General features: G+C 55.4%; 1 protein-coding gene across 3 annotated transcripts in view; it reads left to right on the forward strand.

The window, feature by feature from the left end:
* Positions 1-12,910, forward strand: part of RALGPS1 (Ral GEF with PH domain and SH3 binding motif 1) — a 445,865-nt gene that overhangs the window by 409,621 nt on the left and 23,334 nt on the right. For all 3 annotated transcript variants that reach the window (XM_075015701.1, XM_075015700.1, XM_075015702.1), the window contains 2 exons: positions 4,768-4,894; positions 5,944-6,095. In XM_075015701.1, the coding sequence (XP_074871802.1) occupies positions 4,768-4,894; positions 5,944-6,095 (279 nt within the window). The remainder of the gene's footprint in view (positions 1-4,767; positions 4,895-5,943; positions 6,096-12,910) is intronic.

Raw genomic sequence — 12,910 nt, forward strand, 5'->3', positions numbered from 1 at the left:
GCCTACCTCCCTCTGGTCCCATCCCCTACTCAGCCCTGCAGGGGGCCCCAGACCCAGGGCGGTAGGGGCAGCCGTCGCTGACGTGGCTCCCGGCCCCCCCACACTTCTGGGTAACTGAGCCTTCCCCCACCTAGCTCCCCTCCTCGTTCTGTCTCCCCACCTAGTCCCTCTTCCAGGTCAGTTCCCCCACCTCAGCCCCCCAGTTCAGTCACCACACCTAGCCCCCCTCCCAGTTCAGTCTCCACACCTAGTTCCCCTCCCAGTTCAGTTGCCTCACATAGCCCACTGCCTACCTCCTGTGGACCATTCCCCCCGTGCACTGTAAATAGTTTCACACGTTGTTCTGTTTGGTTTTACAGAACAAGTTTATTCCCCGAATATTAAAGTTAAATGTTCCCCCCCTAACCATGTGTTCCTGGTGCTTTGTGGGAGAGCGGTGAGGCAGGGAGCATGAGGGATAGGAGAGTAGGCGGGGGCAGTGGTGCAGAGTGTGGCTGTAAGGGTCAGGGTAGGCCCTGCGTGAAGGCCTGGCATAAGGCCTCCCAGACCGTGACCCCATCCTTCTGTGCTTCGCAGCACAGGGCAGCTGCTCGTACCCGGCCCCCGAATCCGTGGCCCAACCCTGGGTGAAGGGCTCCTGCTGGCCCTCCACGAGGTTGTGGGGGGCACAGCTGGCAGCGATGACCACACAGATGTTTGGGAGTTTGACATCCAGCCTGGTGAGGAGGCTGCAAAACCTCCCCTTCAGCTACCCAAATGCCTGATCAACTGTGCCCCTGGTATGGTTGAGGCAACTACTAACAGTTTCCTGGGCCGGCATGGTACGTTCAGTATAGGACCACATGAGCCACGGGGGCAGCAGGTACGCAGTGTTAGCCACAATGCAGGGAGGCATTGTGTTGTCCCCGATAGGGAGCTCCTGCAGGGGGACATGTGTGCCCTCCTACCTCCAGTATCCCAGCCACGAATTCTGGAACATATGGCGTCATGGACCCTGCTCGGCCACCCCACACACACATCCAGGAAACGGCCCCTTACGTCCACCAGGGCCTGAAGTACCACTGAGTGGTACCCCTTCCTGTTAATGTAGATGCCCCTGCTGTGGTCCAGAGCCCACATTGCCATGTGTCCCATCCAGAGCTCCAAAACAACTGGGAAAGCCCAGGTCCGCAAACCCGGCGAGGGCGGCGTCCAGGTCCCCCAGGGTCACAACTCATGGCAAGAGCACCCTGTTCATGGCTCAGATGACCTGCGCAGGGGGAAGGAAGACATGTCCATGAATGCAGACAGGGAGGTCCCCCTGCCCACCAGGGACTCCCTTCCACCTGCCCCTGCCCGGCAGCCTTGTCCCCAGGGTGGATCTGTGGTGGGAGCCAGACTTACCTCAATCATCACCGCTCCAACGGTGGCTTTGCTGATGCTGAATTGGTGGCCAACAAACCATGTGTCTCAGTGCTGGAGGACTGGGGCAAGCCAGTGGCAGAGGTCTTTGAATGTCTGGTGGGTCATTCTGAAGTTCCTCAGCCATTGCTTGTCATCCCAGTTCTCCAGCACCAGCCAGTCCCACCACTCGCTGGTGGTGGCGAAGGCCCACCGGCTTTGGATCATGGTGGCCCAGGGGAGGGGCAGCAGTGCCATGGCCAGGGCCTGCAGACTGGGTTCCAGGCGGCGACCCAGCCGCACAACTGGAAGATGAGGGTGACCTGCATGGCCAGCAGGCTGGCCAGGGTGCACAGGACTTTATTCTCGGGGAGGGTGGGAGCAGGCGTGTTACTCAACTGTTCTCCCCAGCACATGCTCTGTTGCTGTCTGCAGCCTGGCAGCCTTGAACACGTTCAAGGTGTGAGTGTTGGGAGGGGTCCTTTAAGGGGTCAGCTAGCTGGCTGTGAGCCCGGAAGGGCTTGTTGGCCATGTGACCTGCATCATTTCCTGGGCCCTTACTTCAAAGTAGGGACTAGTTGTGTGTAGATGCTTAACTTTGCAATAGGGGAAAGTGCATTCATGTGTAGACACTATTTTGAAGTTGCTTACAACTTTGAAGTTATTTTGTAGTGTAGACACAGCCACAGTAAACTTGTGGAAATCCTTGCCAGAGGATGTTGTGAAGGCCTATGTTATAACAGGGTTCAAAAAATAACTCAGTAAATTAATGGAGCATAGGTTCATCAGAGCCAGGGATGGAGTGCCTAGCCTCTGTCAGAAGCTGGAATGGGCAACAGGATGGATCACTTGATGCTTACCTGTTCTGTTAATTCCCTCTGGGGCACCTGTCATTGTTCACTGTCAGATAAGAGAGTACTGGACTAGATGGATCTTTGGTCTCATCTGGTATAGCCATTCTTATATTCATTGTGAGAAATTCGCACACTTTTTCTGAATATACTCTTGCTTGGTATCTGCTTTGATTTTAGCAAGGCCTATGCAAAATGTACATTATTATTAGTATTATGTTAGGGCTGGAAATCTTCCCTGTCACTAAGCTAATCAGAGCACAGCACGGCTCATGTTTAGTACTTTGATTTCAATTTTTACTCTGCCATCATGGCAGAGGCAGTAAGTGAAGCCAATGGCACTTTAAAAAGAGGCTTTGGTGTTCCTCTCTGAGTTTCATTGGGTTTTTTAATCCAAAATACCACAGAACCTTTGCTCACAGAGCCATTTTCCTGTAATCCCCAAACATGTGGTTCTGGTTGAATCTCTGGATCAAGAAATTATTAAAAATCATTTTTTTAAAAATGTATTTGACCTTTAGACAAAAGGCCTTCTCTGAAGTCACATATGCCAAAGTGACTCACCCTGCCAGAATGTTATGTCATAAATTTTCATTCATGTAATAAACAAGTTGTAGCAAGGACAAATACAGCAGAGAATCTATTCAGGCAAGCATTGGGACAAAAGGCAGAAGACAAAAATCAGATAAATTCTGTTTGTCTAAAGTGTTTATTTTCTCTGTTTTGTTTATAAGAACCAATGCCCTATCTCTCCTTCCACTATATTGATTTGTCCTTAGTGACCTTCTTTGTCCAGCTAAAAAGTATGATATAAAGTGTCATGGAGTGTTCATGGGAAGCTGCACAGATAATTTTTCCATTGCTGACAGACAGCAGCCATTGTGAGTTGCTCCTACTGGTGGCGCAGCTCAAGATGCCATGTCTGGGTTTACAATATGGAGAAATTATGATGTAAATAATGTTTCAACAAAGTCAATCTGTTTCACCCAAAATAAGTAACATGCCAGACTGACAGCTGGGCTGTACAATAAAAAGACCTAGATCTAATTTTATAATATCAGTTCTTTTCCTGTCAGTTAGCAGCTTGCTCTTATTAATGTATGCACTGATTTTTCTTGAGGGAGTAGGTGCTCTTTGACTCACTGCAGTCTGGCATGAGCTGTCAGGCCAAACCTGGAGAAACTGTAATGGAACAAATTCTATGTCTGGGTTGTTCATTGTGCTTGGTCTGTGACAGATGGCCAGCCATTCCTGATATTAGTCTTTCTCTATACCCAGCTGTTATATTATGCAATGGAATGTTCTTTTACCTCAATTTAGGAGCATTTTAAACCAAAAGTATGGGTGATGATGTCACCTATCTATTTCCAGCATGTGCAGGTCTCCAGAAAGTTTTCCTACAAAAAGATGGCTCAAATGTAAATTTTGCATGATGTAAGGGCAGGGGTGGGCTTGATCCCTTAGACTGGCTTTTCACATCACAGAATTTCCATCACAGTTGGCCCCTTAGGGACAGTTTCAGCAGACCAAGAACTGAATGGGCCACAGATGCGAAGCTCTCCTCAAACCTTTAAGGAAGTGTAGTTTGTAGAGCATTGGGGAAGCTTGCACTGCTCATACTTGTGCTATATCTGAACTGGGGACAAGCTGAGCAGCCTGTTTCCAAAGTCATCCCTCTGGAATCCATCACCAGTGTTAAAGTCACAGCTAAACAATTTACAAGAGAAATATAACTGTTTACTGTGAAACAAAGAACAGCCTCAAGTGCATTGACCTATTTCCAAACACAAATTGCTAACAGTGTTCACTGCTTCCTGGACAAGAGCAAAATGCAAGCCTCTTGCAGACTGCATTTAGGAGAAGGGATGAGAGCAGCCTTGTATAATCACCATAGTGACTATGGACCTTTATAAAATCTGAGAATTGAGAAAGAGGATAATTTCCATTGAGACTTTCCTAAGTTCCCAAAGATGCCAGATAATTGAGAAATAACACATCTGTCAGACTGTAAGCTATGTGAAAAGCTCCCACTTCCTCTCAGATATTCATGCTATGAGTCAGTATGAGCAAACAGTTTACAGCTGGATGGGGTTTCAAACCAAATTCAGAACATGTGTTTTGTTAGACTTACTGCTCTACCCCTCAGGCACAAACTGACTTTATAGCTGTGCAAGTTATGTGTTGGCAAATCCAAGTGGTGTAAGTGGCCAAGACTTTTTTCCGGGAGCCAGTCATTAAAAATATGTGCAAGAATGTTTTGAGGATGATTTCCATTTCCATTTTGCTTTAATTGGATGGATCCTTTGTAGAAACAGATGGTGTAACCCAGTAGGCAAGACAGTATTTCATAAATGTAGCTGCCTTTTCAGATCTGTAACTGTCCAATTCCAATATTGGCTGTTTAATCATGAGACCTTGTTTCTGCAAGTCTCTACTGGATTTCTGAGCCCTCTCAAAACCAAAGAAAACAACCAAAATCCAGCCCTTGGAATCTGTTTTTTGTATGTGGTCAGCATTAATTTATTTCTATTTTTAGGTCCATCAGAGGTGTCAGCTACTGTGAGGTTCAGCAGGAGACCAACTTGTCCTGATGCAACAGTGGCAGCTGGCCTCCCAACTCCTCCTGTCCCAAGACACAGGAAGAGTCACAGCCTGGGAAACAAGTGGGTTCTGTGTACTGTCTCAGGCTCTCCCAGTTCAAACATCATTAGAGTTTAATTCAGTACTTGAAAATTCTTGAATAGTTCAGACAGTTTTCCTCTGATGCCTCTCTCTCTCTTTTTAGTATTATAGGAATGATTCAGGCATTAGTTCATATGCATGTGGATTTTCCAGAAGGGTGCCAACACTTTTCTATTGTTTTCACTGAAACCATGCTTAGAATCTTGCAAATCTGCAGATATCCACGGATATCCACATCTGCGGATGTCAACATGGATATGCACAGCTCATTTTTGTGGATGTGGATACAAATTTTATGCCAGCACAGAGTTCTAACCATGCCAGGAAAAGTTGGTAGAACTTCAGTGCCATTCTTATACTGTCCACTTTGATTTGTTTGAATAACTAATGTACCTAACAGATTTTTAACATCTCAGTGATCCATCCAAGGAACAATACAATCTCTTTGGCAACCACTACTGTTCTGAAAAGTTGTGGCCTTTCTGCGCTGTATATTAGCTGAAAGTTAGGAAGAGACTCTTTGTTTACTATTTACTGAGGAAAACTCAGAACAGCAAGAGCATCTCTTTTAAAGGTTTCTACTTCTGCCCAAGTGGGTGGACTGAAGAGAGAGCTTATGTGACTTGTCCAGTTTCCCATAAGGTCTGTTGATTTTGTTAACTGAGGACCATTCAGATGTGGATTAGCTGCGGAGCAGGTAGTCTCCAATCTCTGCCTCTCACAACTCCAATTTCTGCCTATTGCTTTTGCATAGTGAGGAGTCATTAAATAAATTAAAAGTAATAAATTCCCATCTGCATAAATACAACAGTTATTAACTTTACACACTCCTAAAATCCAAAGCCTGATTAGGCTTTTATGCAGCAGTAGGAAAAAGTGAGAAATCCCATTTAACTGCATGTGATGAAAGCACTTCTTGACATTTATGATCATTATATGGTGAGGCTAAGTCTGAGTGGAAAGAATGAATGAATGGATGTTATCGGATTACGTAAGAGCTTTTGCATTTTTTTCTTTTCCAATTTTCCAGTATGATGTGTCAGTTCAGTGTAGTTGAAAGTAAAAGTGCAACGTTTCCAACAGAGAAGCCACGCCACCTACTGGATGACAGCGTCCTAGAATCTCACAGTCCTGTCAGAAACCACACTCTAAACTCAGTTTTCACGAATGGAATTTTCATAGGTAAGAATTCTATGGCTCACTGAATTCTCTGCTTGTCTGTCTCTGCCACAATGGCACCTCTAACTAGGGAAGCAAATTCAGAACATGTGTTTTGTTTGGTCAACTAAAATGATTAGGGATTTGGAACGGGTCCCATATGAAGAGAGATTAAAGAGACTGGGACTTTTTAGCTTAGAAAAGATGAGACTAAGGGGGTTACGATAGAGGTGTGAGGGGGGACTCCTGCTGCCCTGCCTCTTGGCGGGGAGGGGACAACCCCCCTCCTTCCATCTTCTGGGGGGGACCCTGCTGGCCCTCTACTTGCCCTCTACTGGCCCTCTACTTGGGCCCACCTTTCCATCCACTGGCCGCTGCATCCTCACTGCACCGGAGGAGGGAAGGGGCTTTCTTGGGCGGCGGCTGGGCTTCCCTCCACAGCTTGGTGTAGAGTGGCTTGGGGTGGTGAGTATGGGTGGGGCCCCTCCTCCCCACCGGGGCTCCAGAGGGGTGGCTGCATAGTTGGGGGTGGGGTGTTAGGGTGTGGTCCCTGCCCCACCCCTGCAGCCACCACCTCCTTCACTGCCCCGCCCCCTCCACACCCAGCTGCCGCTGGGGCCCTTTCCATTTGGGCCCCACCCTGATCATCTGCCCCTTCCTCCTTCCTGCTCCTGTGGGGCTCTGCAGTGGCTGCTGTGGGCCCACCCTCAGGCACCCGTGGGCACACTCTTCCCCCAACCCCCTCTCCTTTGGTTGGCTTTGCCACCCTTCCACCTTGCCCCCCCCTTCCTTGTGCCCACGCTCTCCCCCCTTCTTCTGTTAGGTGCCTGAGCCCCTCCCCTCCCACTCACTGACCTCCCCACACTTACAAATATTGAACCCCCCCCCCACACACACATCCCAGTGCAGTTGCAGGAGCCGCTTCCCACCCTGTGCTGGGAGTCGTGGTCCCCTTGCACCTCCCTTTCCTCCCTCTCTCCTCCTGCCCCACCCCCATCTGACCAGGTCCTCAGCTTGGCCGGTGGGGGAGGGGCAGCCACTTCCTCCCTCCCTTCTCCTCTCCTCCCCCGCTCTTTCTTAAAGTGCTCCACCCCAATAAATTCCCTCGCCCTTGCACCCCTCACAATGGCCTCTACAACCACCGGGGGGCCATCTGGCGATGCCCCCCTCCCTCTTCCCTCCACTGGCACCCCTTCCACTTCTGAAATGGTGGCCTCCTCGTCCAGGGCCACCAGGGTCCTTGCCATCTCGTCGGTTGAGGGCGCGGGTGTAGGCTCCGGGGCTCCTGCCACCCCCACCGTGGTGTCCTCCAGTGACCCTGCCCCAAACCCAACCCCCCAAAAGAGTAGGAAGGGCCAGGGGAAAAAGAAAGGCAAGAGCCCCACCCAGAAGGCCAAAGCTCCCGTGGCGGGGGCTCTTACCCCAGCTGCTGCAACATCTGGCGCAGCTGCCCCTTCTCCCTGCCCCCCTGTTCCCATCACCGCGCCTGTGGGCTCTGATTCTTTGGCCCCCAAGTTGTACACCCAGGTGGCGGGTGCCACCTCACACCCTGCTTCCTCCGCCTCCGCCAGGACTACCACCCCCGACAGTCGCGGCCCCTTCCCCACGCTCACCAGGAGGCACGGAGTCCGCTGCCTTCTGGTGGCTGCCTCGCCCCAAGTAGAAACCTACGCGTGGGCATTGGCATGGGTGGTGGGGCCCGCAGCCGTGGTGGCGGCCTCTCTGATGTTCGGGAAGATTGTCTTCTTCCTGGCTTCAGAGGCCTCCGCCCAGGAGGCAGTGGAGAGGGGCTTGGCGGTAGGGGGCATGCACGTGCCCCTGGAGCCACTGGAAGACCTGGGCGTGTGGGTGGTGTTCTCCTCCGTCCCGCCTTTCCTCCCCAACTCCGCCCTTCTGCCTTTCCTTGCCACCCTGGGCCAGCCTCTGTCAGTCCTGAGCCCCATCCCCCTAGGCTGCAAGGACCCCACCCTTTGGCATGTGCTTTCTTTCCGCTGGCAGGCTCGGGTACAACTGTCGCTGGCGGTAGCACAGGGCGGGGTAGCCCAGGAGGGGGCTATACTGGTGCCCTATCACGGGGCCCAGTACCGGGTCTTTTACACCCTGGGGGAGGCCCGGTGTTTCATGTGCCGGGGCGACGGGGCACATCCAGAGGGATTGCCCCCTGGCCCGGCGTGAAAAGGAGCCCGGGACCTCCTCCAACCCGGGGGGGGCGCCAGCCATGAGACCAGCAGCGTCCCGACCGTGACAGGCCCTGGGACCGCCTCTCCTCCTCTCGTTCCGGACGGATCCATCGCCGCTCGGGCGTCAGAGGGCGCCCGGCCGCATGGTGCTGGGCAGGAAGAAGCAGGCGCTGGTGCCCGAGCGGGCACAAGAGCCGGGCCCACGGAGGAGAGGGAAGCAGGGCCGGTGGCAGGACCTGGGCAGGGCCCACCCCAGGGCGGGCCGTCCCCTCCCCCTGCTGTCCCGGCCCCTCCTTTCCTCCCTCCCTCCTTGCTGCCTCAGTCCCTTGGCCCTTCCTCCTCTGCTGCCCAGCCCTCCTCCTCGGAGGACTGGGTGCTGGTAGGGGGAAAAAGGAAGTGCGCGTGCCCAGCATCCCACCCTGTCAGAGGACGGGGCAGGCGTGCCCCACAAAGCACCAAAAAGAGTCGCCAGCCCCAGCCCACCCATCGAACCCCCGGCCACCAACCGTCTGCCGGGGGTGGCCGGAGTCGCCGCAGCGGCCATAAAGGACACTACCCCTTCTGACCTGGAGCCGGAGCCTCAAAAAACAGAGACTGCCTCCGTCGTCCCCTCGCCCTCCTCCAACACCCCTCCGGCCACTGCCCAGCTTGCCCCTGTGGAGCATCCGGAGGAGGTAAGCCTCAGCCTCGCCCTCCTCTCGCAGGAGGTCGAGGCTCTGGGTCTCACCCCGGCAGCCCTTGACACAGATGGCCTTCTATTCGAGGCCTGCGGGCCATCCCTCTACTCCCCACCCCCATCACTCCCCCTGCCCCTGTCCACTAGCACCCCTTTAACTGCCCCCCTTCCCTGCTCTGGGACATCACGGGGCGTGGCCCCCCCTCTCAATTGGGGACAACCTCCCGGCGGGGGTTGGCCAGCCCCCGGAAGCCCCGGGAGAACTGGTGTTTCCATTATGCCCTCCCTCCCCCCTCCTGGACCTGAAGACCCTACCACCATTCCCGCCACCCCGTCGGTGCCCGCCACCGAGTACGTGGGCACCTTGCCCCTAACCCCAACTCCTCTTCCACCGCCCATGGAAGTTCCCCCTCCCAAGATCCCCTCCGCTCCCATCCCAGGCCCTACTCCCACCCTGGCCCCCCTCCCTCTACCACCACCCCTGCTCCCCTCTCCAATCAATGCCCTATCCAAAAACCTGCAACCCTCCCCCCTCCAGGCTCTCCCCTTCCCCCTCTTCTGCCACTCCTGCCCCTTTCTCCTCCCTCTGTTCCCCCTCCACCCCCTTCAGACCCTTCCCCTCCAAACCTCATCCTCCCCACCCTCCACCCCAACATTTGTCCACCCACGTCTGCCCCCGAGGCTGTGATCGCCCGGGAGGCCTTTGCTGTACTGCCCACTCCCAGCACCTCTGGGGCTGCTCTCTCTCTGCCGCCCCCATCCCTCCCAAACTTAGACCCCACTCCCCGCTTCGACCTTTTTTCCGGCCGCGGGGCCCACAAGAAAATGGGGCTGACAGATCCCCGGCACCCCGAAACCCCAGCACCCCATGTGCTGGCGGGCGAGATACACCAGTTCTTGGACGACGTCCGTGGGTCCAAGAACAAGGTCGCTCTCGTCCTCCAGCGATGGGGTGACTTCCATGCCATCCTAGAGTCCGTGAGGGCCCTTTAAAAGAGGGCAAGGAGACTCAGAGGAGGGATGCCACGGCCTACCAACGGGCCCGTGGCTTCCGTGATGCCTTAATTACCTTTGGCGTCGGTCACGGCTTGCTGCGTGGCCCCACGGGGGCCGTTGGTGCTCCCTCCGGCGAGGATCCTCCCCGGCCCTCCAAATGGCGCCAATCATCTTTGCCTCATTAAATGCCAGGGGCTGCGGGTCGGGTCTCCGCAGGTGCTGAGTGCTCTCCTTCCTCCGGGAGGGGGGGTACTCGGTCACCTTCTTGCAGGAGACCCACACTACTCTGGCTGCCGAAGCCAGTTGGCAGCTGGAGTGGGGAGATGGGGTCCATCTTAGTCACCTCTCGGCCCATTGGGCTGGGGTAGCGACCCTGTTCTCCCCAGACCTGCAGCCCAAGGTGCTGGGGAGCATCGAGGTCATGCCAGGCCGCCTGCTGTATCTCCGGGTATGGATAGAGGCGCTGCCCCTCCACCTCCTCAACATCTGTGCCCCGACATCCGGCCCGGAGAGAACATCCTTCTTCCGGCAGGTGGCGGCTTTCCTCAACTCCATCGATCTTCGCGAGTGCCTGGTCCTTGGCAGGGATTTCAATTGCACCCTCGAGGAACGGGACCATACGGGGACTTGAGCAGTGCCAGGCCACTGCGGACATCCTCAGGGAGCTCATCGACCATCACTCTCTGGTGGACGTCTGGCGCAGCCACCACCCGGACGAGGATACCGTCTTTACCTACGTCCGAGTGGTGGGCCATAAATCTGTACGCTCCCGGTTGGACCGCATCTATATTACTCGGCAACACCTTTCCCGAGCCCACTCCTCCAGCGTGTGGCCGGCCCCCTTCTCGGACCACCACCTGGTGTCCGTGAAGGCTTCCCTTCCACCAGGGAAGCAGGGGTCGGCCTACTGGCATTTTAATAATAGCCTGCTGGGGGATGTGGGCTTCGTGGTGTCCTTCCAGGAGTTCTGGCTTGCCTGGCACAGGCAACGGTGCGCCCTTCCCTCGGCGCGGCGGTGGTGGGATCTGGGAAAGGTGCGCACACGGCTCTTCTGCCGTGACTATACCCGGGGGGGCCAGGCGGCGGCGGGATGCGTTGATAGGACAACTGGAGCGGGAGGTTCTTGAGCTGGAGAGGCGCCTGGCCACCAGCCCCGGGGATCCACCCCTCTGTGGCACATACCGGGAGAAGTGGGACGAGCTCAGGGCCCTTGACGCCCTTTGGGCACAGGGGGCCTTTGTGAGGTCGCGGATCCAGCTCCTTCGGGAGATGGACCGCAGCTCCCGCTTCTTCTATGCCCTGGAGAAAAAGAGGGGTGCCAAGAAATATATCCTCTGCCTCCTCGCGGAGGATGGCACCCCTCTTACGGATCCGGCAGAGATGTGTGAGAGGGCTCACGCCTTCTACGCCACCCTTTTCTCCCCAGATCCGACTGACGCTGAGGCCTGCAAAGTGCTTTGGGACCAACTCCCTTCGGTCAGCATGGGCGACTGGGACCTGCTGGATCTTCCTCTCACTCTAGCCAAGCTCTCGGAAGCCCTCCATCTCATGCCCACCAACAAATCCCCGGGCATGGACGGGCTGACCGTGGAGTTCTACCATGTGTTTTGGGACGTCCTCAGCCCAGACCTGCTCAGCGTCTGGGTCGAGTCCTTGCAGAGCAGGGTCCCCCCATGTCGTGCAGGCGGGCAGTCCTCACCCTGCTGCCCAAAAAGGGGGACCCCCGCGACCTTCGGAACTGGCGTCCCATCTCGCTCCTCGGCACGGACTACAAGATAATCGCCAAAGCCATCTCCCGTCGCTTGGGGTCCGTGCTGCAGAACATGGTCCACCCTGACCAGACCTACACCGTCCCAGGCCGTACCATCTTCGATAACCTCTATCTGGTCCGGGATCTCTTGGAGCTCGAGTGTAGGGATCGTCTGTCGTTCGCCCTCCTGTCCTTGGACCAGGAGAAGGCGTTCGACAGGGTGGACCACAGGTATCTCCTGGGCACGCTGCGGGACTTCAGCTTCGGACCCCGTTTCATTGGGTTTCTCCAGGTGCTGTACACTGCCTCAGAGTGTCTGGTCGAGCTCAACTGGACCCTGACCACTTCGGGCGAGGGGTGCATCAGGGCTGCCCGCTGTCAGGCCAACTCTACGTTCTGGCCATCGAGCCCTTCCTCTGTCTCCTTTGGCGAAGGTTGATGGGGTTGGTGCGCCATGAGCCAAAGCTGCAGCTGGTCATGTCGGCGTACGCCGATGATGTACTCCTTGTGGTCCAGGACCTGGGAGACCTGGTGCGGTTGGAGGCCTGCCAAGCCATCTACTCGGCGGCCTCCTCTGCCCGGGTCAACTGGGTCAAGAGCTCTGGCCTGGTGGTTGGGTCTGGGTGGCAGGCGGGCCGCCTCCCACCTATGCTTCAGGCCATTCAGTGGAGCGCAGGTCCGCTGTCCTATCTGGGCGTCTTCCTATCTGCCACGCATCCCTCTCTGCCAGAAAACTGGCAGGATTTAGAGGGCAGGGTGGCTGAGCAGTTGCGGAGGTGGGCGGGGCTGCTCCAGTGCCTCTCCCTATGGGGGAGGGCACGTGTGCTTAATCAATTAGTCCTGCCCATGCTCTGGCCCTGTCTCAGCACCCTTGTCTCACCCCCGGGTTTCCTGGCCACCCTCCAGAAGGTAATTCTGGAGTTCTTCTGGCCAGGACTGCACTGGGTCCCTGCAGGGGTTCTCCATCTCCCCACAGAGGAGGGAGGACAGGGCCTGACCTGCCTCCACACTCAGGTCCATGTCTTCTGCCTCCGGGCCCTGCAGGGACTCCTCAACAGCATTAGTACAGATAGTCCAGCATGGAGCACGCTGGCGCACGCTTTCCTCCGTCGCTTCCGAGGGCTCCGATATGACTGGCAGCTCCTTTATCTGCCTTTGAGAGGCCATGCGCGAGACTTCTCGGAGCTGCCGGCCTTCCACCAGGACCTCCTCCGCACCTGGCGGCTGCTCGCAGTCT

Source organism: Carettochelys insculpta, chromosome 21 (assembly GCF_033958435.1).
Source record: "Carettochelys insculpta isolate YL-2023 chromosome 21, ASM3395843v1, whole genome shotgun sequence".
Classification (NCBI taxonomy): domain Eukaryota; kingdom Metazoa; phylum Chordata; order Testudines; family Carettochelyidae; genus Carettochelys; species Carettochelys insculpta.